The sequence below is a fragment of the Haliotis rufescens genome, unplaced genomic scaffold, assembly GCF_023055435.1.
Source record: "Haliotis rufescens isolate VD_foot unplaced genomic scaffold, xgHalRufe1.0.p SCAF_19, whole genome shotgun sequence".
NCBI classification, from domain to species: Eukaryota; Metazoa; Mollusca; class Gastropoda; order Lepetellida; family Haliotidae; genus Haliotis; species Haliotis rufescens.
The window spans coordinates 3,244,339-3,270,650 of NW_025963879.1; the positions used below are offsets into that span (position 1 = coordinate 3,244,339).

The 26,312-nt window shown below is 43.5% G+C and overlaps 1 protein-coding gene across 2 annotated transcripts; it reads right to left on the reverse strand.

Moving 5' to 3' along the window:
- On the reverse strand, positions 1-26,312 carry LOC124121451 (beta-catenin-like protein 1). Of its 2 annotated transcripts, none has more exons than XM_048398809.1 (16): positions 26,234-26,312; positions 23,075-23,209; positions 22,734-22,840; positions 19,703-19,842; positions 14,450-14,547; positions 13,006-13,099; positions 8,250-8,341; positions 5,953-6,025; positions 5,559-5,617; positions 4,293-4,441; positions 3,638-3,816; positions 2,998-3,095; positions 2,079-2,159; positions 1,572-1,721; positions 1,122-1,194; positions 1-690 (listed from the first exon to the last, which is right to left on the reverse strand). In XM_048398809.1, the coding sequence occupies exons 1-16, from the start codon at positions 26,261-26,263 to the stop codon at positions 602-604; spliced, it is 1,647 nt and encodes a 548-aa protein (XP_048254766.1). In that variant the 5' UTR covers positions 26,264-26,312; the 3' UTR covers positions 1-601. The 2 variants fall into 2 exon arrangements, with proteins under 2 accessions (XP_048254766.1, XP_046340404.1); XM_046484448.2 differs by having other exon boundaries at positions 1,584-1,721; positions 26,234-26,311.

Sequence of the window (26,312 nt, forward strand, 5' to 3'; positions counted from 1 at the left end):
TACAAGTAAGACATGGTTTATTTCAGTGATAATGAAGATGACAATGTGAAAATGAATACAACTGTCTGACACATTCAGTCCCCTCAACAGCTTATGAATCATTACAACTTTTCACTATCGTAGGAGTTGTGTCTCCACTGCAATGGAAGAGTTTGGTCCATTCAGTCAGAGCTGACTACTTAAAAGTGACCTGATTGACTAAATTGAAACGTATAGGTTGTTTAAGATGACATTTCAGAGGAGCCTTTTCATCAGTTTTTGGAAAAAAACGAGAAGCATCAGGACCACTACTGTATCACGTATATGGTAAGACCATGATGTCTGTTCTGTGATTGCCTTGGTGGTCATAATCCACAAGCCTTTTACCTTGATTTCAAGATATGTGTGTTCTTTTCACCCACTGCAAACTGGGTTTACACATGAACAAAGTCTGTCAGTACAGGTGCACTGAAAACACTTCTATATATCACATCCCATGACTGATAGTTCATGGTTGGTCTTGAAAGTCTTTGAACACATGGATGTTGTTGATGTGCATCTGCTGGATGAGATCTCACTATCCATCTTTGGTAACAAGATATGACCTTAACTTTCATCTGGCTTAGAATTTGTCAACCAGCTGAATAATCCTGTTCTGTTCTGCTTCTCTCAGCTCCTCATCTTTAGCATCACCAATATTACCAGCATATTCTGCAACAGAAGACATCACAGGTTAGCTCAAATGTGGAAGGACTATTATGTATTGTTGACTAAACAACACATTTCCTTTTTTTCAAGAGCAGTACAGGGAATTTTACATAGACATCTGTTTTAAGGTAGTTGCTTCAGATGAATGCAACTACAAGAATCCAGACAATAGGAATGTAGAGTCAATGACTTGTATCTTGAGAGCACAATGTACTTTATTGTGCCGGTAATATATATATATATATATGTATGTATGTATGTATGTATGTATGTATGTATGTATGTATGTATGTATGTATGTATGTATGTATGTATGTATGTATGTATGTATGTATGTATGTATGTGGTACTGCTGTAATCCTGCTGGCTGTTTACACCAAGCTACAGGATGTCATCACCCCTAGCACTGATGGTGAAGTCATGCCAGCACTCACCTCTCATGATGTTCCTGATCACCTTTATAGAACCTCCTCTCATGTTCAGAATTTGCATAACTCTTTGTCGAATCTGAAAAAAAAGTATAAATTGTTTTTGTCATTATGGGTATTTGCTAAACTAGCATTATGTAGCAGACCAAGGATGAACAACAGTAAATTAGACCATGAAACGATTTATGAATGTTTATCATCATTGTGTTGGTAATTTTAGACAATGAATTCTTTTATGATCAATACGTTTTGCCTCTGCCAGATTTGAATATCAATTCTATGTCAAGATTCTCTGGATATAACAGAAGAATGATCGTTCCTTGCCTAAACAATGCCTTCCATGGTTGCTAAATACTGCCACAAAAAACAGAAGTAAAAATGCTTGGTGACTGATAATTTTAAACACATATATTGAGATCTACTGAAATTGTGAACAGACATAGTTTATGTAATCACCGAGCCACTCACGGAGGGTGCCCCTGTGGCGCAGATCTCCAGCATGATGTAGTCAATGAGTTGTAAGGTGAACAGTCCCACGTCCAGTCTCTTCAGATAAAACACTTCCTCAGCAGTGTCATCTATATCCTCACCTGTGTGCCGCATTCTCTGGAAGGCAATGCTTCAATACACATATCTCTTCTTTGCAGAGATTTCACAGATTCAGATCTGTTAATTTTCTAGGACACTGATGGTTTGGAGAGATGTTTCTAATTTTTTTTAGTAATAATGATGAAAAATAATCCACATTTATGTATATTGTTTTTCCAGTGAACTTAAAGATTTGGCTTCATGTGAAATATCAAACACAACATATTTTACACAATGATATGTTATACTGAATAGGTTTACTACTTAATCAACTGAATTCCGTGGCAAACGAGAAGCCTGTACAACAGTTAGATTTTTGCAGTCATATTCATACGCACAAAAAAAGGAAAACAAACAGCAGCATTAGGTACCTACCCTTTTTTCTTTTTCAATCTGTTCATCACAAGTCCGTACTTTATCAAGGTACTTAAAGTGGAGTTCAAGCAGTCGCTCAACCTGCAGAACAACAAACATTATCTTACTCCATGTCAGAGTGTTGAGATCTGATTGGTTCACATGATCTTGATCAAATACTATGTATCCCGCCTTGGAGGGAAATAGATTTCTCAGCAGGAGAATGTATCCTGTATACCCTGCCACGAGCAAGACAGGCTGCACATGGATTTCTGAGAGGTAGAATAAATCCCTTATTCCCTGCTTCGAAGCAAAGAGCAGCACGCTTTTTGCGAGTCAATGAAAGTCACGTAACATAGCACAAGCTAATCTCTGCTTAATCGAACAGTTGTTTTCTGTCAATTTTGAATTGGTTATAATTCCTTTACAGTGTCATTAATACATGGTGGTAAGATAAATTTGTTGTAGCAGGATCACTCGGGGTACATGGGATTTTATGCATCCCTTGTTGGATATATACAACTCGCCTCCGGCTCCCTAACACGAAACACATAAAACCCCATGTACCCCGGATGATCCTGCTACAACTTATATTGTATTCTACCTGGGTTGGAAATAGATTTCTGATTGGGAGAATAAATCCCTTATACCCAGCCACAAAGAAAACAGGCTGCACAGTGTTTATGAATCAATGAAAGTCATGTGACACAGCACAAACTCAATCGAACTGCTGTTCAATTTTCAAATTGTTTTAGTTCTTTCACAATGGCATGATTGAAACATGTTAGCAAGATAAATTCGTTGTTGCAGTATGACTCGGTGTTTTGTCGCCTAAACACCTATGATACAACTCATAGTATTAAGTAGAATCTGTCTGTTGTGTGGTCAATTCATGTTACAGAATGTCAAACTCTCACAGGAACTGAGAAACATAAATTACCTTTTCATGATCGTTTTCGGTGAATTTGTTGAGTAGTCTCTGCCTCTGTGGCCCAGAACAGTTCCGTAATAATGAACCAATCACAGAGCTGATGTGTTCTGGAAGAGATGGACAAGTTTTACATGACTGATATATGAAATATGATACATGTAATCATTATTAGATGCCATAATTTCGTAGTCCTGCTATGGAACCTGGATACCCAACTGTCAATAATGCCCAATGTTGAAGATAGACAATTAAGAAATACATGTTTAGAAGAAGGCACCACCAGATTGATATGTCTGCACAGATCCCAGGAGGATATCCAGGCTGTGTTTCTTTAGCTCCAAATGTCGGAACCCACTTAAGCATATTCAGAAGTGTTGGTTCCTTTTGTTACAGTACTAGACAAAACTTGGGCAATGTGGGAATGTGTCAATGTCCAGGTGCTATTCACCGATCTGTAACTGGGCAACAAGAGGTGTCACAGGTGTACAAAAGTGGTCAGGCCTGTACACCTGTCACCAACCCTAGGTTAGATACTAGAGTATCCACAACCTTTCACCATGAAAGATTTGTTTAAAGAAATCACAACAATAATGATATTGAGATGAATGTTCTCAACGGGTATTTTGCAGCCAGTAATCTTGGGTCTCACCCTCAAGCTCATCGGGTGTAGGACCAGCCTTAGCCAGTTTCGGCGTCTTCATGAAGAGGGGAAAGACTGTCCGCAGCCCCAAAATGTCCACAAACTTCTGGCAGTTGTCCAAGCCCTCGTTCCCTGTCATGGCATGATTCAACACCTTGATAGCACTGTTTCTGGATAACTTCTTTTCTCTGAAACAGTTATATGGTGATTTTCAGTCTTGAAAATCTATTTGAAATTAGTCTTAAGTGTGCCACAGCAACACAACGCACACCATATGAGTTGGAACAGGCCAAACAGTTAGGCCTAGGTGATTGTCATTGTAACCAGAAGGAGTGGAGCTCTGCCTTACTATCAACCACTGGCCAGTCTGGTATGCTATTTTCCAGTGTCGCAGGAGAATGACAAATATGTGCTGCAATCAATTTGTTGAAGTTCTTTTGTCAATTAATATATACAGAATACAAAGTAAAATCAGCTACAGCAAAGTCTTATCTGTCAAATATGAAACAATACATCATAAACAGTAGAATCATGTTGGCATGCCAACTATTTCCAACTGTTGGCTGAGAACATGTTAGATTTATCAAGAAAAGTATTCATACATACCAACAGATGTAACTTGCCTCTATTGTAAGACACTGATAAGACATCACCTAGCACAAACCTTAACATGAGATTCATCAGCTGGAGACCCTCGCCCTTGAGGAACTTGACTCTGTTGGCTGGCAGCATGAGGGATGAGCACAGGCAGTTGAACATGTTCTCCATATACTCAATCTCATCTTTAGTGTTGGGATCGTGCTTCTTGTAGGCCTACAAGTACAAACACCAGGTCAGAGTCGGTCACACTTCTCCCAATGTAGGCCTACAAGTACATTCACCAGGTCAGAGTCGGTCACCCTTCTCCCAATGTAGGCCTACAAGTACATTCACCAGGTCAGTGTTGGTCACACTTCTCCCAATGTAGGCCTACAAGTACATTCACCAGGTCAGAGTCGGTCACCCTTCTCCCAATGTAGGCCTACAAGTACATTCACCAGGTCAGTGTTGGTCACACTTCTCCCAATGTAGGCCTACAAGTACATTCACCAGGTCAGAGTCGGTCACACTTCTCCCAATGTAGGCCTACAAGTACAAACACTAGGTCAGAGTCGGTCACACTTCTCCCAATGTAGGCCTACAAGTACAAACACTAGGTCAGAGTTGGTCATACTTCTCCCAATGTAGGCCTACAAGTACAAACACCAGGTCAGAGTCGGTCACACTTCTCCCAATGTAGGCCTACAAGTACATTCACCAGGTCAGAGTCGGTCACACTTCTCCCAATGTAGGCCTACAAGTACATTCACCAGGTCAGAGTCGGTCACACTTCTCCCAATGTAGGCCTACAAGTACATTCACCAGGTCAGAGTCGGTCACACTTCTCCCAATGTAGGCCTACAAGTACATTCACCAGGTCAGAGTCGGTCACACTACTCCCAATGTAGGCCTACAAGTACATTCACCAGGTCAGAGTCGGTCACACTTCTCCCAATGTAGGCCTACAAGTACAAACACCAGGTCAGAGTCGGTCACCCTTCTCCCAATGTAGGCCTACAAGTACAAACACCAGGTCAGAGTCGGTCACACTTCTCCCAATGTAGGCCTACAAGTACATTCACCAGGTCAGAGTCGGTCACACTTCTCCCAATGTAGGCCTACACGTAAATACACAATTTCTACAACTACAACTACTACTACTGCTACAACTACAGATACTCCTACTGCAGCTACTACTACTACTACTACTACTACTACTACTACTACTACTACTACTACTACTACTACTACTATTCTACTTCTACTACTACTACTACTTCTACTACTACTACTACCAGTACTACTACTTCTACTACTACTACTACCAGTATGTATATTTCCCCCAACTCACAGCCAGCTGCTGAAGCAGGACATCGATGCCATCAGTCTCCCCCAGTAACTGCCGGTTCTCTGCAAACACACAACCCAAATGTACAGCAACAACTGCTTTCATAAACATTTCCTTTGACACTTTTGGTACATACACGATAAAATTCTAATGCAGCAAGAGCAGTAATTTTCTTATTTTACAGATGAGATTGCCCAAAATTTTGCAGAAATTTAAACTGAATGCTTATTTTTAGCATCATCTTCAATATCACTGGACTTATTGTTATTTCAAGAGTTGTTTTAAGTCCAATAGTTTCAAAAACAGGCAACGGATAGTGTGCCTGGATATTAGCTCATTTAAACCCTCAGTTCAGAAAAGCTAATAATGTCATTACTAACATAATCTTCTTTCTTACCATCAGAATTTTGAAGGAGTATTGCCAGTATTTCACTTGAGTACAATTTGTTTCCATCAAATGGCATTTTAGCCTGAAAGAAGAAAGTAACAAAATTAAAAGCTTATAGTGCCACAGGCACTGTAGCTCACCTGGATATGTAGTCAACATTTTAAACAGACACTCAAAAACAGTTGCTGTCAAATACTGAGGACAAACGTATTAACCAATATGAAACAAGTAACTAACTGTGTAGAAATGTTTCCGAATCTGCAAGAATGAATGTATTATTGAACATATATATTGAGCCACACTACTACCAACACATGTAATCTCATTACATTTTGAAGAAGTGATTGACCAATGGCCATAAATAGCTTTATGGTGGTCATATTGAAAATCAGATTCAAATCTCTAGAACAAATTGGTGTTTCAACATTGGTGGGAACAAGCATGTGCAGTTTCAGCAGCATTTGAAAGAATTTATGTAGTGATCCATGGTGCAAAGGTCAAATTGAGGTCAAATTTCAAAATATCAAAAAACAAAACCCAAGAACATGTATATTGAACCCCACTTGTAACTACACTTGTACCAAATTGGATTACATTTTTAACAGAATGATTAAGGCTGACTGTGGCTGGTACATAATATACATGACAGACTGACTGTGGCTGGTGTATAATATACATGACAGACTGACTGTGGCTGGTGTTTAACATACATGACCGACTGACTGTGGCTGGTGTATAATATACATGACAGACTGACTGTGGCTGGTGTATAATATACATGACAGACTGACTGTGGCTGGTACATAATATACATGACAGACTGACTGTGGCTGGTGTATAACATATATGACAGACTGACTGTGGCTGGTGTATAATATACATGATGGACTGACTGTGGCTGGTACATAATATACATGACAGACAGACTGTGGATGGTGTATAATATACATGACAGACTGACTGTGGCTGGTGTATACATGACAGACTGACTGTGGCTGGTGTATAACATACATGACAGACTGACTGTGGCTGGTGTATAACATACATGACAGACTGACTGTGGCTGGTGTATAACATACATGACAGACTGACTGTGGCTGGTGTATAATATACATGACAGACTGACTGTGGCTGGTGTATAACATACATGACAGACTGACTGTGGCTGGTGTATAATATACATGACAGACTGACTGTGGCTGGTGTATAACATACATGACAGACTGACTGTGGCTGGTGTATAACATACATGACAGACTGACTGTGGCTGGTGTATAACATACATGACAGACTGACTGTGGCTGGTGTATAATATACATGACAGACTGACTGTGGCTGGTGTGTAATATACATGACAGACTGACTGTGGCTGGTGTATACATGACAGACTGACTGTGGCTGGTGTGTAATATACATGACAGACTGACTGTGGCTGGTGTATACATGACAGACTGACTGTGGCTGGTGTATAATATACATGACAGACTGACTGTGGCTGGTGTATAATATACATGACAGACTGACTGTGGCTGGTGTATAAAATACATGACAGACTGACTGTGGCTGGTGTGTAATATACATGACAGACTGACTGTGGCTGGTGTGTAATATACATGACCGACTGACTGTGGCTGGTGTATACATGACGGACTGACTGTGGCTGGTGTATAACATACATGACAGACTGACTGTGGCTGGTGTATAACATACATGACAGACTGACTGTGGCTGGTGTATAATATACATGACAGACTGACTGTGGCTGGTGTATAATATACATGACAGACTGACTGTGGCTGGTGTATAACATACATGACAGACTGACTGTGGCTGGTGTATAATATACATGACAGACTGACTGTGGCTGGTGTGTAATATACATGACCGACTGACTGTGGCTGGTGTATACATGACAGACTGACTGTGGCTGGTGTATAATATACATGACAGACTGACTGTGGCTGGTGTGTAATATACATGACCGACTGACTGTGGCTGGTGTATACATGACAGACTGACTGTGGCTGGTGTATAACATACATGACAGACTGACTGTGGCTGGTGTATAACATACATGACAGACTGACTGTGGCTGGTGTATAATATACATGACAGACTGACTGTGGCTGGTGTGTAATATACATGACAGACTGACTGTGGCTGGTGTATACATGACGGACTGACTGTGGCTGGTGTATAATATACATGACAGACTGACTGTGGCTGTGTGTAATATACATGACAGACTGACCCAGGCTGGTGTATAATATACAAAGTCTATACATGTTGGGGAAGCAGCATCCTACCCTGACTCTCTTCAGCAGCCACTGTAGGAGGCCTTGCTGGGCTGCTTCTGTCGTCACTTCAGTTCGAAATTCTGTGATATTCTCTACTATAGCTGGAATAGACATTAAACAAAATATCTCTAATGACATCAGGCAAATTAAAAATAGTAGCTTTAAGTACTAGGGCAAATAAATCATACCCAGTCCTAATATGATGATCATGCTGAGAGTGAACAAAATGTCAGTTACTGTGGGTGTGGTGCTGAACAACCAGCATGAGTGTGGTGCTGAACAACATGGGTGTGATGCTGAACAACCAGCATGAGTGTGGTGCTGAACAACATGGGTGTGGTGCTGAAGAACATGGGTGTGGCGCTGAAGAACATGGGTGTGGTGTTGAACAACAAGCATGAGTGTGGTGCTGAACAACATGGGTGTGGTGCTGAACAACATGGGTGTGGTGCTGAACAACATAGGTGTGGTGCTGAACAACCAGCATGGTTGTGGTGCTGAACAACCAGCATGAGTGTGGTGCTGAACAACGAGCATGGGCGTGGTGCTGAACAACCAGCATGGGTGTGGTGCTGAACTACCAGCATGGGTGTGGTGCTGAACAACATGGGTGTGGTGCTGAACAACCAGCATGGGTGTGGTGCTGAACAACCAGCATGAGTGTGGTGCTGAACAACCAGCATGGGTGTGGTGCTAAACAACCAGCATTGGTGTGGTGCTGAACCACATGGGTGTGGTGCTGAACAACCAGCATGGGTGTGATGCTGAACAACCAGCATGAGTGTGGTGCTGAACAACATGGGTGTGGTGCTGAACAACATAGGTGTGGTGCTGAACAACCAGCATGGGTGTGGTGCTGAACAACCAGCATGAGTGTGGTGCTGAACAACCAGCATGGGTGTGGTGCTGAACAACCAGCATGGGTGTGGTGCTGTACAACATAGGTGTGGTGCTGAACAACCAGCATGGGTGTGGTGCTGAACAACCAGCATGAGTGTGGTGCTGAACAGCATGGGTGTGGTGCTGAACAACATGGGTGTGGTGCTGAACAACATGGTCATGGTGCTGAACAACATGGGTGTGGTGCTAAACAACCTGCATAGGTGTGGTGCTGAACAACCAGCATGGATGTGGTGCTGAACAACCAGCATGGGTGTGGTGCTGAACAACCAGCATGGGTGTGGTGCTGAACAACCAGCATAGGTGTGGTGCTGAACAACTAGCATGAGTGTGGTGCTAAACAACCAGCATGGGTGTGGTGCTGTACAACATAGGTGTGGTGCTAAACAACCAGCATGGGTGTGGTGCTGAACAACCAGCATGGGTGTGGTGCTGAACAACCAGCATGAGTGTGGTGCTGAACAACCAGCATGGGTGTGGTGCTGAACAACAAGCATTGGTGTGGTGCTGAACAACATGGGTGTGGTGCTGAACAACCAGCATGGGTGTGATGCTGAACAACCAGCACGAGTGTGGTGCTGAACAACATGGGTGTGGTGCTGAACAACCAGCATGGTTGTGGTGCTGAACAACCAGCATGAGTGTGGTGCTGAACAGCATGGGTGTGGTGCTGAACAACATGGGTGTGGTGCTGAACAACATGGTCGTGGTGCTGAACAACCAGCATGGGTGTGGTGCTGAACAACCAGCATGGGTGTGGTGCTGAACAGCATGGGTGTGGTGCTGAACAACATGGGTGTGGTGCTGAACAACATGGTCTGGGGGTGAACAACCAGCATAGGTGTGGTGCTGAACAACCAGCATGGCTGTGGTGCTGAACAACATGGCTGTGGTGCTGAACAACATGGGTGTGGTGCTAAACAACATGGTCGTGGTGCAGAACAACCAGCATGAGTGTGATGCTGAACAACATGGGTGTGGTGCTGATGAGCATGGGTGTGGTGCTGAACAACATGGTCGTGGTGCAGAACAACCAGCATGAGTGTGATGCTGAACAACATGGGTGTGGTGCTGAATAACTAGCATGAGTGTGGTGCTGAAGAGCATGGGTGTGGTGCTGAACAACATAGATGTGGTGCTGAACAACCAGCATGGGTGTGGTGCTGAACAACATGGGTGTGGTGCTGAACAACCAGCATGGGTGCGGTGCTGAACAACCAGCATGGGTGTGGTGCTGAACAACCAGCATGGGTGTGGTGCTGAACAACCAGCATGAGTGTGGTGCTGAAGAGCATGGGTGTGGTGCTGAACAACTAGCATGAGTGTGGTGCTGAACAACCAGCATAGGTGTGGTGCTTAACAACCAGCATGGGTGTGGTGCTGAACAACCAGCATGGGTGTGGTGCTGAACAACCAGCATGGGTGTGGTGCTGAACAACCAGCATGGGTGTGGTGCTGAACAACCAGCATGAGTGTGGTGCTGAAGAGCATGGGTGTGGTGCTGAACAACTAGCATGAGTGTGGTGCTGAACAACCAGCATAGGTGTGGTGCTTAACAACCAGCATGGGTGTGGTGCTGAACAACCAGCATGGGTGTGGTGCTGAACAACCAGCATGGGTGTGGTGCTGAACAACCAGCATGAGTGTGGTGCTGAAGAGCATGGGTGTGGTGCTGAACAACCAGCATGAGTGTGGTGCTGAACAACCAGCTTAGGTGTGGTGCTTAACAACCAGCATGGGTGTGGTGCTGAACAACCAGCATGGATGTGGTGCTGAACAACCAGCATGAGTGTGGTGCTGAACAGCATGGGTGCGGTGCTGAACAACATGGGTGTGGTGCTGAACAACATGGTCATGGTGCTGAACAACATGGGTGTGGTGCTAAACAACCTGCATAGGTGTGGTGCTGAACAACCAGCATGGATGTGGTGCTGAACAACTAGCATGAGTGTGGTGCTGAACAACCAGCATGGGTGTGGTGCTGAACAACCAGCATGGGTGTGGTGCTGAACAACCAGCATGGGTGTGGTGCTAAACAACCAGCATGGGTGTGGTGCTGAACAACCAGCATGGGTGTGGTGCTGAACAACCAGCATGGGTGTGGTGCTGAACAACCAGCATGAGTGTGGTGCTGAACAACCAGCATAGGTGTGGTGCTAAACAACCAGCATGGGTGTGGTGCGTAACAACCAGCATGGGTGTGGTGCTGAACAACCAGCATGGGTGTGGTGCTGAACAACCAGCGTGAGTGTGGTGCTGAAGAGCATGGGTGTGGTGCTGAACAACTAGCATGAGTGTGGTGCTGAACAACCAGCATAGGTGTGGTGCTTAACAACCAGCATGGGTGTGGTGCTGAACAACCAGCATGGGTGTGGTGCTGAACAACCAGCATGGGTGTGGTGCTGAACAACCAGCATGAGTGTGGTGCTGAAGAGCATGGGTGTGGTGCTGAACAACTAGCATGAGTGTGGTGCTGAACAACCAGCATAGGTGTGGTGCTTAACAACCAGCATGGGTGTGGTGCTGAACAACCAGCATGGGTGTGGTGCTGAACAACCAGCATGGGTGTGGTGCTGAACAACCAGCATGGGTGTGGTGCTGAACAACCAGCATGAGTGTGGTGCTGAAGAGCATGGGTGTGGTGCTGAACAACTAGCATGAGTGTGGTGCTGAACAACCAGCATAGGTGTGGTGCTTAACAACCAGCATGGGTGTGGTGCTGAACAACCAGCATGGGTGTGGTGCTGAACAACCAGCATGGGTGTGGTGCTGAACAACCAGCATGGGTGTGGTGCTGAACAACCAGCATGAGTGTGGTGCTGAAGAGCATGGGTGTGGTGCTGAACAACCAGCATGAGTGTGGTGCTGAACAACCAGCTTAGGTGTGGTGCTTAACAACCAGCATGGGTGTGGTGCTGAACAACCAGCATGGATGTGGTGCTGAACAACCAGCATGAGTGTGGTGCTGAACAGCATGGGTGTGGTGCTGAACAACATGGGTGTGGTGCTGAACAACATGGTCATGGTGCTGAACAACATGGGTGTGGTGCTAAACAACCTGCATAGGTGTGGTGCTGAACAACCAGCATGGATGTGGTGCTGAACAACCAGCATGGGTGTGGTGCTGAACAACCAGCATGGGTGTGGTGCTGAACAACCAGCATAGGTGTGGTGCTGAACAACTAGCATGAGTGTGGTGCTGAACAACCAGCATGGGTGTGGTGCTGAACAACCAGCATGGGTGTGGTGCTGAACAACCAGCATGGGTGTGGTGCTAAACAACCAGCATGGGTGTGGTGCTGAACAACCAGCATGGGTGTGGTGCTGAACAACCAGCATGGGTGTGGTGCTGAACAACCAGCATGAGTGTGGTGCTGAACAACCAGCATAGGTGTGGTGCTAAACAACCAGCATGGGTGTGGTGCGTAACAACCAGCATGGGTGTGGTGCTGAACAACCAGCATGGGTGTGGTGCTGAACAACCAGCGTGAGTGTGGTGCTGAAGAGCATGGGTGTGGTGCTGAACAACTAGCATGAGTGTGGTGCTGAACAACCAGCATAGGTGTGGTGCTTAACAACCAGCATGGGTGTGGTGCTGAACAACCAGCATGGGTGTGGTGCTGAACAACCAGCATGGGTGTGGTGCTGAACAACCAGCATGAGTGTGGTGCTGAAGAGCATGAGTGTGGTGCTGAACAACATAGGTGTGGTGCTGAACAACCAGCATGGGTGTGGTGCTGAACAACCAGCATTGGTGGGTTGCTGAACAACATGGGTGTGGTGCTGAACAACATGAGCTGTGGCCCCTCAGCAGCCCTGAGCCTACATCATGATGATCAGATATTGTCGTGTGTGTCTTCCTCACCTAGGGTATTATGTACGCCATCACTCTCTTCCTTCACATTCTCATCGAGCCGGTCAAGATTCTGAACCAGAACTGCCACCACCTGCCCTTCCAACTGGGAACACATAAGCAAACAGTCACTTCTTTAGGAATCAGGCAAACATTCATGAGTAAGGCAATTGAAATACATTAAAAATCCTTATTGTACCATTAAAATGTCTGGAGTCTTCTCGTTTCTTGTTGGCAAAACTGATCATCAAGGTTGTAATTAAAGTGTCAAATGTTCTCAAGGTGGAACACAACACTAGTCTCCGAGAAAATGGGATGACAAGTCAGTATCTCGTGTGTCCACCATGTGCATTAATGACTGCTGTGCAACGTCGATACATGAAATGGATGAGGCGGTTGATGAAGGCCATAGGCCCACACTCTGAACAACGCCCGACGCAGTTCAACTGCAGTTGTCGGCCTTGGTCGGACGTCATTTAGCCATCTTTGAATCTCGTCCCACAGGTGCTCAATGGGATTTACATCGGGACTGAGGGCAGGCCACTGCATGGTTCTGATGCCATTCACTTGAGAAGTCTCTTGTTGCTCTCTCAGTGTGGGCACGGGCGTTATCATGCTGAAACCCGTGGTTGCGGCGATGTGCCAAATGAGGAATGGCATGTGGTCTCAAGACTTGATCAATGAACCGAGCTGCTGTGACACCATTGCCTCTCCCTGGACCGATGTTCTGGAAGACCACAGGGCCAACCCTCTGTGCAAGACCAATTCCACCCAACACCATGATGCTCGGACCACTCCAAAAGTCTCTCTCAACAACACAAGCATCCGAATAACGTTCCCCATTTTTCTGGACAAGGTAATGTTAAATTTTAGAAACTCTGACAAAAATTACCCGGATATGTAAATGACAACTTTTCATGCAATGTTACTTGGATGACATTTCTTTTGCGGTTCAGAATATTTTGTGTTAATATGTGTTAACAATAATGGAAAGTGCACATCTTCATTGATCAAAATACATACCAAAATAGGAAAAATGTATGTACACAGAGCTGAAATGAAGGTTGGTGGAAATGGTAAACCTACACATTTCGTACAGAGATGCACAAAAATTCTAGATGCTGGCCTCAATACATGTGCTGTCTCAGCTATGGAGGTACAAATAGGGAAGGCATAACAGATCAGCTGGTATCTGGGTTTCAAGGAGTAAACACGGCCTGGTGTCTGGCAGTTAAAGGGGGAATAAAATTTGGGGGAAAAATGACACATTATGAATACAAACAAAAGGAAGCTTCTCTACCTCGGACACAACAAATACAAGTTCATTGATCGGATAACTCTTTGTTACAAAATCTTATCACAAGAAATTAAGATTTCAGGGTGGTGGGGCTTGGCATCTGTGATAGTTCATTTCTACCGCTGATGATCTTCATAATGTGAGCATCACTTGACTCACCAAGACATCCACTACAGCTCCTGCGCCTTCCTCGCTCTCGTTGAGGGTGTCAACGTCTGTCAGTTCCTGGATCAGGTCAACCACAGCTATTGCAATATCTGGCAACAAAACATCACTCAAAGTTTAACTGCACACATTTATTTTCTGCTTACAGATTAACATTGGCAGGTGAAAAAAACATATTTATGAGCATAGACCATTTCTTATCTTATTTGACTGACCAAAATATAAGGCAAGTTTCCTTATAGAGATTATTATACGAGCATGAGTGTCATACTGATTTTACTAAACGAGTATCAGAATTCACTGGCATAGCTACAGATAAGCAGCGTATTTGCGTAAAATACCCCCCCCCCCCCCCCCCCCCAAACATTCAAGACCCAATTATTTTCTATTAACTAGCATACAGAAATGCTTGCATTAAATGAAAATCTCAAATGTATTAAAACAGCATGTGTTAATATCCAATGAAGCTTTTTCAGCATGTGTACAAAGGAGCTAATTTTCGAAACACAATTACAAGCTAATTTCCTTTCTGAGTCAAGCCTATATATTAAGAACAGTTATATACATCTAAAACAATATTTCATGTTATATAAATCTGAAAATGTTCACTAACTTTGGGAAAAACCCAAAAGAGTAATGAATAGATGAGTGATAAAATATTGGTTATACCCAATGAAAATGTAATAACCCAATTAAAATAGAAACCCTAGAGTAAAATCTCAATTGCTCAAAAAGTCATGTGGAGCTCTGATGATACAGGTAATACATGATTTCTTACACAAGTTTCCTAAAATCAGCAAGACACATGTGGGTGTAATAACTTCTCGTTTACCCATTATTTCTTAATCTTTTTGAGCTCTCCTTTACAAAAAAATACCTTGATCCCCACAGCTGTCCGAGAAAACTACAACTTGTCGATTGACGTCAACAATCTTCAGCTATGACATCCTTTCTAGTGTGACAACGATCTGTCCTTACGTCACAATGAGATTTGAATGACATCAACAATGCTGTCCAGATGACCTACACAATGCACTGGTGTGTGAGAAGTGATATTTGAACTAGTGCACTTATGATTTTTATGAACTTGGTTATTTCTTATCCTGTGGGTAATAAATTTGGTATTGACAATTTAGTTAAACATTCTTGTTTTTCTTATGATATACTAGTATGTCATCATGGTTATTGCCACAAAATAAGGGAATCTTGCTGGGTGGACAAAATTATTAGTTTGTCACATGACTCTGCCATGTTAATGATAACAAGAAAACAACCAAATTTTGCACATGAATTAATAAACGTTGACAATTATTATCAAAATGGGGTTACATTGGGGTACAAGCCACTGAAAGTCTTATTGTTAAAACAAATTTATAGATTTTTTGCTAATATCGCACCAGACAACCATGAAAGTCAACCAGTAAAGGGTGTAGGTAGACAAGCAGTAAAGGGTGTGGGTAGACAAGCAGTAAAGGGTGTGGGTAGACAAGCAGTAAAGGGTGTGGGTAGACAAGCAGTAAAGGGTGTGGGTAGACAAGCAGTAAAGGGTGTAGGTAGACAAGCAGTAAAGGGTGTGGGTAGACAAACAGTAAAGGGTGTGGGTAGACAAGCAGTAGAGGGTGTGGGTAGACAAACAGTAAAGGGTGTGGGTAGACAAGCAGTAAAGAGTGTGGGTAGACAAACAGTAGAGGGTGTGGGTAGACAAGCAGTAAAGGGTGTGGGTAGACAAACAGTAGAGGGTGTGGGTAGACAAGCAGTAAAGGGTGTGGGTAGACAAGCAGTAAAGGGTGTGGGTAGACAAGCAGTAAAGAGTGTGGGTAGACAAACAGTAGAGGGTGTGGGTAGACAAGCAGTAAAGGGTGTGGGTAGACAAACAGTAGAGGGTATGGGTAGACAAGCAGTAAAGGGTGTGGGTAGACAAGCAGTAAAGGGTGTGGGTAGACAAGCAGTAGAGGGTGTGGGTAGACAAACAGTAAAGGGTGTGGGTAGACAAGCAGTAAAGGGTGTGGGTAGACAAGCAGTAAAGGGTGTGGGTAGACAAGCAGTAAAGGGTGTGGGTAGACAAGCAGTAAAGGGTGTGGGTAGACAAACAGTAGAGGGTGTGGGTAGACAAGCAGTAGAGGGTGTGGGTAGACAAGCAGTAGAGGGTGTGGGTAGACAAGCAGTAAAGGGTGTGGGTAGACAAGCAGTAAAGGGTGTGGGTAGACAAGCAGTAAAGGGTGTGGGTAGACAAACAGTAGAGGGTGTGGGTAGACAAGCAGGAAAGGGTGTGGGTAGACAAGCAGTAAAGGGTGTGGGTAGACAAGCAGTAAAGGGTGTGGGTAGACAAACAGTAAAGGGTGTGGGTAGACAAACAGTAGAGGGTGTGGGTAGACAAGCAGTAGAGGGTGTGGGTAGACAAGCAGTAAAGGGTGTGGGTAGACAAGCAGTAAAGGGTGTGGGTAGACAAGCAGTAAAGGGTGTGGGTAGACAAGCAGTAGAGGGTGTGGGTAGACAAGCAGTAGAGGGTGTGGGTAGACAAGCAGTAAAGGGTGTGGGTAGACAAACAGTAGAGGGTGTGGGTAGACAAGCAGTAAAGGGTGTGGGTAGACAAGCAGTAAAGAGTGTGGGTAGACAAGCAGTAAAGGGTGTGGGTAGACAAACAGTAGAGGGTGTGGGTAGACAAGCAGTAAAGGGTGTGGGTAGACAAACAGTAGAGGGTGTGGGTAGACAAGCAGTAGAGGGTGTGGGTAGACAAGCAGTAAAGGGTGTGGGTAGACAAGCAGTAAAGGGTGTGGGTAGACAAGCAGTAAAGGGTGTGGGTAGACAAACAGTAAAGGGTGTGGGTAGACAAGCAGTAAAGGGTGTGGGTAGACAAACAGTAAAGGGTGTGGGTAGACAAGCAGTAAAGGGTGTGGGTAGACAAACAGTAGAGGGTGTGGGTAGACAAGCAGTAGAGGGTGTGGGTAGACAAGCAGTAAAGGGTGTGGGTAGACAAGCAGTAGAGGGTGTGGGTAGACAAGCAGTAAAGGGTGTGGGTAGACAAGCAGTAAAGGGTATGGGTAGACAAACAGTAAAGGGTGTGGGTAGACAAGCAGTAAAGGGTGTGGGTAGACAAGCAGTAAAGGGTGTGGGTAGACAAACAGTAGAGGGTGTGGGTAGACAAGCAGTAAAGGGTGTGGGTAGACAAACAGTAAAGGGTGTGGGTAGACAAGCAGTAAAGGGTGTGGGTAGACAAGCAGTAAAGGGTGTGGGTAGACAAACAGTAGAGGGTGTGGGTAGACAAGCAGTAAAGGGTGTGGGTAGACAAACAGTAGAGGGTGTGGGTAGACAAGCAGTAGAGGGTGTGGGTAGACAAACAGTAAAGGGTGTGGGTAGACAAGCAGTAAAGGGTGTGGGTAGACAAGCAGTAAAGGGTGTGGGTAGACAAACAGTAAAGGGTGTGGGTAGACAAGCAGTAAAGGGTGTGGGTAGACAAGCAGTAAAGGGTGTGGGTAGACAAGCAGTAAAGGTCGTGGGTAGACAAGCAGTAAAGGGTGTGGGTAGACAAGCAGTAATGGGTATGGGTAGACAAGCAGTAATGGGTATGGGTAGACAAGCAGTAAAGGGTGTGGGTAGACAAGCAGTAAAGGGTGTGGGTAGACAAGCAGTAAAGGGTGTGGGTAGACAAGCAGTAAAGGGTATGGGTAGACAAGCAGTAAAGGGTGTGGGTAGACAAGCAGTAAAGGGTGTGGGTAGACAAGCAGTAAAGGGTGTGGGTAGACAAGCAGTAAAGGGTATGGGTAGACAAGCAGTAAAGGGTGTGGGTAGACAAGCAGTAAAGGGTATGGGTAGACAAGCAGTAAAGGGTGTGGGTAGACAAGCAGTAAAGGGTGTGGGTAGACAAGCAGTAAAGGGTGTGGGTAGACAAGCAGTAAAGGTCGTGGGTAGACAAGCAGTAAAGGGTGTGGGTAGACAAGCAGTAATGGGTGTGGGTAGACAAGCAGTAAAGGGTGTGGGTAGACAAGCAGTAAAGGGTGTGGGTAGACAAACAGTAAAGGGTGTGGGTAGACAAGCAGTAAAGTGAGTGAGTGAGTAAATGTGCAGACATACCTGTGTTTTCATGTGCAGACATACCTGTGTTTTCATGTGCAGACATATCTGTGTTTTCATGTGCAGACATACCTGTGTTTTCATGTGCAGACATACCTGTGTTTACATGTGCAGACATACCTGTGTTTTCATGTGCAGACATATCTGTGTTTTCATGTGCAGACATACCTGTGTTTACATGTGCAGACATACCTGTGTTTACATGTGCAGACATATCTGTGTTTTCATGTGAAGACATACATGTGTTTTCATGTGCAGACATATCTGTGTTTACATGTGCTGACATACCTGTGTTTTCATGTGCAGACATATCTGGGTTTTCATGTGCAGACATACCTGTGTTTACATGTGCTGACATACCTGTGTTTACATGTGCAGACATACCTGTGTTTTCATGTGCAGACATACCTGTGTTTTCATGTGCAGACATATCTGTGTTTTCATGTGCAGACATATCTGTGTTTACATGTGCTGACATACCTGTGTTTTCATGTGCAGACATATCTGTGTTTTCATGTGCAGACATACCTGTGTTTACATGTGCTGACATACCTGTGTTTACATGTGCAGACATACCCGTGTTTTCATGTGCAGACATACCTGTGTTTTCATGTGCAGACATATCTGTGTTTTCATGTGCAGACATATCTGTGTTTTCATGTGAAGACATACATGTGTTTTCATGTGCAGACATATCTGTGTTTTCATGTGAAGACATACATGTGTTTACATGTGCAGACATACCTGTGTTTTCATGTGCAGACATATCTGTGTTTACATGTGCTGACATACCTGTGTTTTCATGTGCAGACATATCTGTGTTTTCATGTGCAGACATATCTGTGTTTACATGTGCAGACATACCTGTGTTTACATGTGCAGACATACCTGTGTTTTCATGTGAAGACATACCTGTGTTTACAGGTGCTGAAATACCTGTGTTTTCATGTGCAGACATATCTGTGTTTACATGTGCAGACATATCTGTGTTTTCATGTGCAGACATATCTGTGTTTTCATGTGCAGACATATCTGTGTTTACATGTGCAGACATACCTGTGTTTACATGTGCAGACATATCTGTGTTTTCATATGCAGACATACCTGTGTTTTCATGTGCTGACATACCTGTGTTTATATGTGCTGACACACCTGTGTTTTCATGTGCTGACATACCTGTGTTTTCATGTGTGAGCAGCTGCAGCAGGGACTGCACTGTGTTCAACTCCACCAATGCATGGTACAACTCGGGCACCGTGGCTATCACATGCATCTCCTGAATGACATCGTTCAGCTCAATCTCAGACTCCATAAACCTGTCACAGGTAGAACACAAAGGCTATTTATTCATCTTTCAATGTCATATGTCTTAATGCAGTGTAAACACGTCTAGGTATTACAACAGAATAGGTCCCAGCACTCTACTTCATGTCTAATAGGCAAATACATGGGACTGGGGAGTCCAACTTATTGAACTAGTTGATTGTGTGTGTTCCTGTCCATTCTGTTTGTCACTTTGCTCAATATCAATATCAATCACAGGATTGATAGGGTGGCACATGTTTCACAAGTGTAGAGGCAGTCACTTCAGAACATATGGTATCCAATATACCGGCTGGAGCCAATCAACACTGGCTGCTGTCAGTCAGTCAACTTCGAAAGGGTTCAGTGTTACACAAGGGTAGCCAGTCTGACACAGAGTAAGTCCGTCAGTCAACACCGAAAGGGTTCAGTGTTACACAAGGGTAGCCAGTCTGACACGAGTAAGTCAGTCAACACTGAAAGGGTTCAGTGTTACACAAGGGTAGCCAGTCTGACACAGAGTAAGTCCGTCAGTCAACACCGAAAGGGTTCAGTGTTACACAAGGGTAGCCAGTCTGACACAGAGAGTAAGTCAGTCAACACTGAAAGGGTTCAGTGTTACACAAGGGTAGCCAGTCTGACACAGAGTAAGTCAGTCAACACCGAAAGGGTTCAGTGTTACACAAGGGTAGCCAGTCTGACACAGAGTAAGTCCGTCAGTCAACACCGAAAGGGTTCAGTGTTACACAAGGGTATCCAGTCTGACACACAGAGTAAGTCCGTCAGTCAACACTGAAAGGGTTCAGTGTTACACAAGGGTAGCCAGTCTGACACAGAGAGTAAGTCAGTCAACACCGAAAGGGTTCAGTGTTACACAAGGGTAGCCAGTCTGACACAGAGAGTAAGTCAGTCAACTCCGAAAGGGTTCAGTGTTACACAAGGGTAGCCAGTCTGACACACGGAGTAAGTCGGTCAACACCGAAAGGGTTCAGTGTTACACAAGGGTAGCCAGTCTAACACAGAGTAAGTCAGTCAACACTGAAAGGGTTCAGTGTTACACAAGTCAGTCAACACCGAAAGGGTTCAGTGTTACACAAGGGTAGCCAGTCTGACACAGAGTAAGTCGGTCAACACCGAAAGGGTTCAGTGTTACACAAGGGTAGCCAGTCTGACACAGAGAGTAAGTCAGTCAACACTGAAAGGGTTCAGTGTTACACAAGGGTAGCCAGTCTGACACGGAGTAAGTCCGTCAGTCAACACCGAAAGGGTTCAGTGTTACACAAGTCAGTCAACACCGAAAGGGTTCAGTGTTACAAAAGGGTAGCCAGTCTGACACAGAGAGTAAGTCAGTCAACACCGAAAGGGTTCAGTGTTACACAAGTCAGTCAACACTGAAAGGGTTCAGTGTTACACAAGGGTAGCCAGTCTGACACAGAGAGTAAGTCAGTCAACACCGAAAGGGTTCAGTGTTACACAAGTGAGTCAACACCGAAAGGGTTCAGTGTTACACAAGGGTAGCCAGTCTGACACAGAGTAAGTCAGTCAACACCGAAAGGGTTCAGTGTTACACAAGGGTAGCCAGTCTGACACAGAGTAAGTCAGTCAACACCGAAAGGGTTCAGTGTTACACAAGGGTAGCCAGTCTGACACACAGAGTAAGTCCGTCAGTCAACACCGAAAGGGTTCAGTGTTACACAAGGGTAGCCAGTCTGACACACAGAGTAAGTCCGTCAGTCAACACCGAAAGGGTTCAGTGTTACACAAGGGTAGCCAGTCTGACACAGAGTAAGTCCGTCAGTCAACACTGAAAGGGTTCAGTGTTACACAAGGGCAGCCAGTCTGACACACAGAGTAAGTCAGTCAGTCAACACCGAAAGGGTTCAGTGTTACACAAGGGTAGCCAGTCTGACACAGAGAGTAAGTCAGTCAACACCGAAAGGGTTCAGTGTTACACAAGTCAGTAAACACGGAAAGGGTTCAGTGTTACACAAGGGTAGCCAGTCTGACACAGAGTAAGTCAGTCAACACCGAAAGGGTTCAGTGTTACACAAGTCAGTCAACACTGAAAGGGTTCAGTGTTACACAAGGGTAGCCAGTCTGACACACAGAGTAAGTCAGTCAACACCGAAAGGGTTCAGTGTTACACAAGGGTAGCCAGTCTGACACAGAGTAAGTCAGTCAACACTGAAAGGGTTCAGTGTTACACAAGGGTAGCCAGTCTGACACAGAGTAAGTCCGTCAGTCAACACTGAAAGGGTTCAGTGTTACACAAGGGTAGCCAGTCTGACACAGAGTTAGTCCGTCAGTCAACACTGAAAGGGTTCAGTGTTACACAAGGGTAGCCAGTCTGACACAGAGTAAGTCCGTCAGTCAACACTGAAAGGGCTCAGTGTTACACAAGGGTAGCCAGTCTGACACAGAGAGTAAGTCAGTCAACACCGAAAGGGTTCAGTGTTACACAAGTCAGTCAACACTGAAAGGGTTCAGTGTTACACAAGGGTAGCCAGTCTGACACAGAGAGTAAGTCAGTCAACACTGAAAGGGTTCAGTGTTACACAAGGGTAGCCAGTCTGACACAGAGAGTAAGTCAGCCAACACCGAAAGGGTTCAGTGTTACACAAGGGTAGCCAGCCTGATACAGAGAGTAAGTCAGTCAATACTGAAAGGGTTCAGTATTACACAAGAGTGGCTAGTCTGACACAGAGAGTAAGTCAGTCAACACCGAAAGGGTTCAGTGTTACACAAGGGTAGCCAGCCTGATACAGAGAGTAAGTCAGTCAATACTGAAAGGGTTCAGTATTACACAAGAGTGGCTAGTCTGACACAGAGAGTAAGTCAGTCAGTCAGTCAACACCGAAAATTCATCCACTTCCAGGAAGTTGACAGTAGATGTTAAAACACTCACTTTTCAGGCAGATCTGGAAATTTGATCCTCATTTCTTGATTTCGGTATACTTTCTTTTCAAACTGCAGCAACATCTTTTTTAGATTTGTCTCATCTAACACATCAGTCTGAAAATAACATTTCAATTTACAAACACTGAAAAGTCAACCCTTGTCTGTGTCTTGGTGCTGAAAAATGCCACTGTTAATGTACACATAACATATTTATCAACTGATGGATACAAGATTTTTTTAAATAAAGGATGATTAAATTTCCATCATTTTAGTACATGCAATTAATGCTGAATAGGCTGTTTCCCCAGGAACACATGTTTGGTGGTGGATGAGCCCCTCAATACTTACTGCAAGGTCATCTTCAGCCATCTCCAAGATTCTTTCAGGGTCATCATCGTCTCCCATCCTCTTCTTTCTAGGGATATCATATTCAGGACGATCATCATCTCTTCTCTTCTTTAGGTTTGCAATTGGCTTGTCAGGCTGTAAATCATTGAACATTTTGATGACTAGTTCTCAAATAAGCACACTCTCTAGAATTTATCTGTTTCAGGTCAATGATTCATTGATGAATGTATTCACTTTTGGTCATCCACATTTGTCAACAATTTCTTGATTTAGCATAAGAAGACTCTGATCAGAACTAACCTTTAGAAGTTATATTCTTACAGACAATCAGACTGATAACGTCAGAGCCAGAAATGTAAAAACGTGCACTTTATCCATGTGTTCCTGTATGGTTATCAGGTGCCCGATAGGACATAATTCACTGTACCCAGGGTTTCATTTGTGCAATGATCACGTCTCACTGCTCACATCAATGAATAGATACATTGATAGTAATCACTTCTATATTAGTGCGCTAACAAGAATGAATCATTTGCATGAACAGATCAAAGTAAGAAACAATTCACATCAATGTGATCAGGAAGATGGCGTATGTCGTTTAACACTGCAATCAGCATTGTTCCAGCTACACAAGATAGTGGCCGGTATATAACTTGACCAGACAAACTAATGGTTGATGGCCCGGTAATCTCAAATGACAGCGGTAGAAATAAACCTGCAATGTTAGACTGAATAGTGATAACATATTAGGGCACCCACTAAAAACCATAATCCTACTAGCCTTTAATGTTGGATCAACTGACTTTAGCTATTAGGCTAGCGCTAATTTCTATCCCAGTCCACTGTAAGGCAGAGCAGTTCCCCAGTACCTCCAGGCCCTCCTATCTATTTGAGTAAGAAGCATTAAACAGGTTTAAAAGAAAGTGTATTGGTAGCATAGTTCCTGTATTGAAACCGAAAGCACTTATGCGAAAGAAAAGAAACACTATCAGATTTGACTATAATGACAGCGGTCTTTAGCGGAATATGTGCACAGCTGCTATGGGAAAATTGGTGAAAAGCAGTGGAATAACTTTGGCTGTATTGGGCAAAAGTCAATTGTAGTTAATTGACAACCCCTTTCCGGGGAAAACAGTGTTCAAGAAATGGCGGTGATAAACAAATAAGTGACAAGGGAAGTAATATCTTTTGGTTAGTCTGACTTGAAGTCTTGACCATAAAATATAAAATACATGTACATGGCAACTAGTATTCATATGCATCAGAATTTGTTATCAAAAGTGTGAGACATGTTTTTGAACCAGCTGAAGATGTCTGACATCTTGCCCATCCACCCACGGACTCCAGCAATCTTGACAACTGTGTGGTAGCCAAAACACACACATCAGGATCTAGTAATGGTATATATTAATAAAATACATATAAACAAGAAAACAGCGTTATAACTATCCCTCACCATGGGACACATTAGAATTTTGTTTGTTCATACAGTAGTAAATTTAAACTATAAAAAAGAATCCTATAAAGCCTTAACAAGAGATAGGCAGTAGGACACCTTATGTCATCAGAAAAAATGATTAAATGTGAAATTAATACACACAAAAGGACCATTCTCTGGACAAAATAATTAATGGCACCAATTCTCGTCTTTAGTCTTGATAAGTCTTTCTTGGATAAGCTTGTCTACATTGCAGACACTATCCACTTAAAAAGCATGGATCAAGGGCAATAACTATGTAAAAACTTATTTTGATTTTAACCTAATTTAAGACACCAATTTTCAAACTCACTTATGATCATGACCAGATATATCAGTGTGTAAAATTTCATTTCTCTGACTATAAATTCTTTTTCAGAAAAATGTGTCCCTTTTGAGAAGTGGACGGACAGACAGACCAAACCCGTTCCTATATCCCTCCTCGGGGCGGGGGATAATTAATATTATTGTTTAAGTGCAAATAAGCCACATACAAATTCCTTACAGAATTTTTTTATTAGCCCGGTTATATCAACAATTATTGAGCAAATACTAGATCTACCATAAAGAGCTAAACGCTAAAACAGTGAATGAAATAATGGGTGAAGTAATTTATCTAGCTCTATGATTGAATAATAAGCATTTGCATTTGACTCATATCAAAATACATTGATAATGCATACAAAATACATTTTTGCTAAAGACGAATAATCTGTATCAAAGCGGAATCATAATTTATGTTCAGTGCGCATTAACTTCTTAAATAGAATAACATTCTCTGGAAATGAGCGTTGATTAAAACACTTCCCAGTTTCTTATCTCTGCTACTGTCAGCCATGTTTCGCACACAGTAAATTTAGTTGTAGTTTAGCGAAATGGGGCATTATACTGATATGATTGAATTTATTCGTTTGCCGATGCAAATGGTTCCAGTAGAAGCTGCGTGGTGATTCCAATGAGAACCTCTGTTACAATGATAGTTACTGCATTTATATGGCATTTGAGACTATTCTTTCACACTTTGTAGCTTTACACACAATATTGCTTACATTAATTCTGATAATGCTTCTTTTCATTCCAATACATAGGAGGGCCTGACATTGCTCATGCGGCACATGCTTGCCGGAATGACTAAAACAATAGCACTTGGAGCTTACAAAGTTTGCTTGACTGATTGTGTGTCATTGTAATGAGATGACTTGGATTGTTGTTCACGCTATCAACCACGTGTTTGACTGGCCCACACTGAGACTATTTACCATGATAACCATGTGCATGGATTTCTTCACATTGTCTCATAATATTTTGATATTTAGATCGTGCACATGCACAGCAATGATGATGCACTTCATGTACTTGATCATGCTCTTTCTCCGAGCGTAAAAACAATATCGTCAATTATGATAACTAACGACCCCACTACAACATAAGCAATTAATGTACAGAGATCTTTAAATAGCGAGCTAACAATTCCATGGATGGCTAAATAACGTTGTGATGAGTGACGAATTTAGGGTACACAAAACAGGTACTCGTGCATAATGCATCTTCCGGCGTAACGTTCAGTCTGAAACCACGTTACTCGCAGTTGCATTTTTTAACAATAGAAGCGGCTTTACAAACACTCTTATTCCATTTATTGCGGTCTGCTATGAAATGTTACAGTAATAAGTATAGACTACCTGGTACGATAACAGCTCTCCTACGTCCATGTTTGACCCAAATTATTGCTTCCGGTTGGTCATATGACTGGTTTCGTCC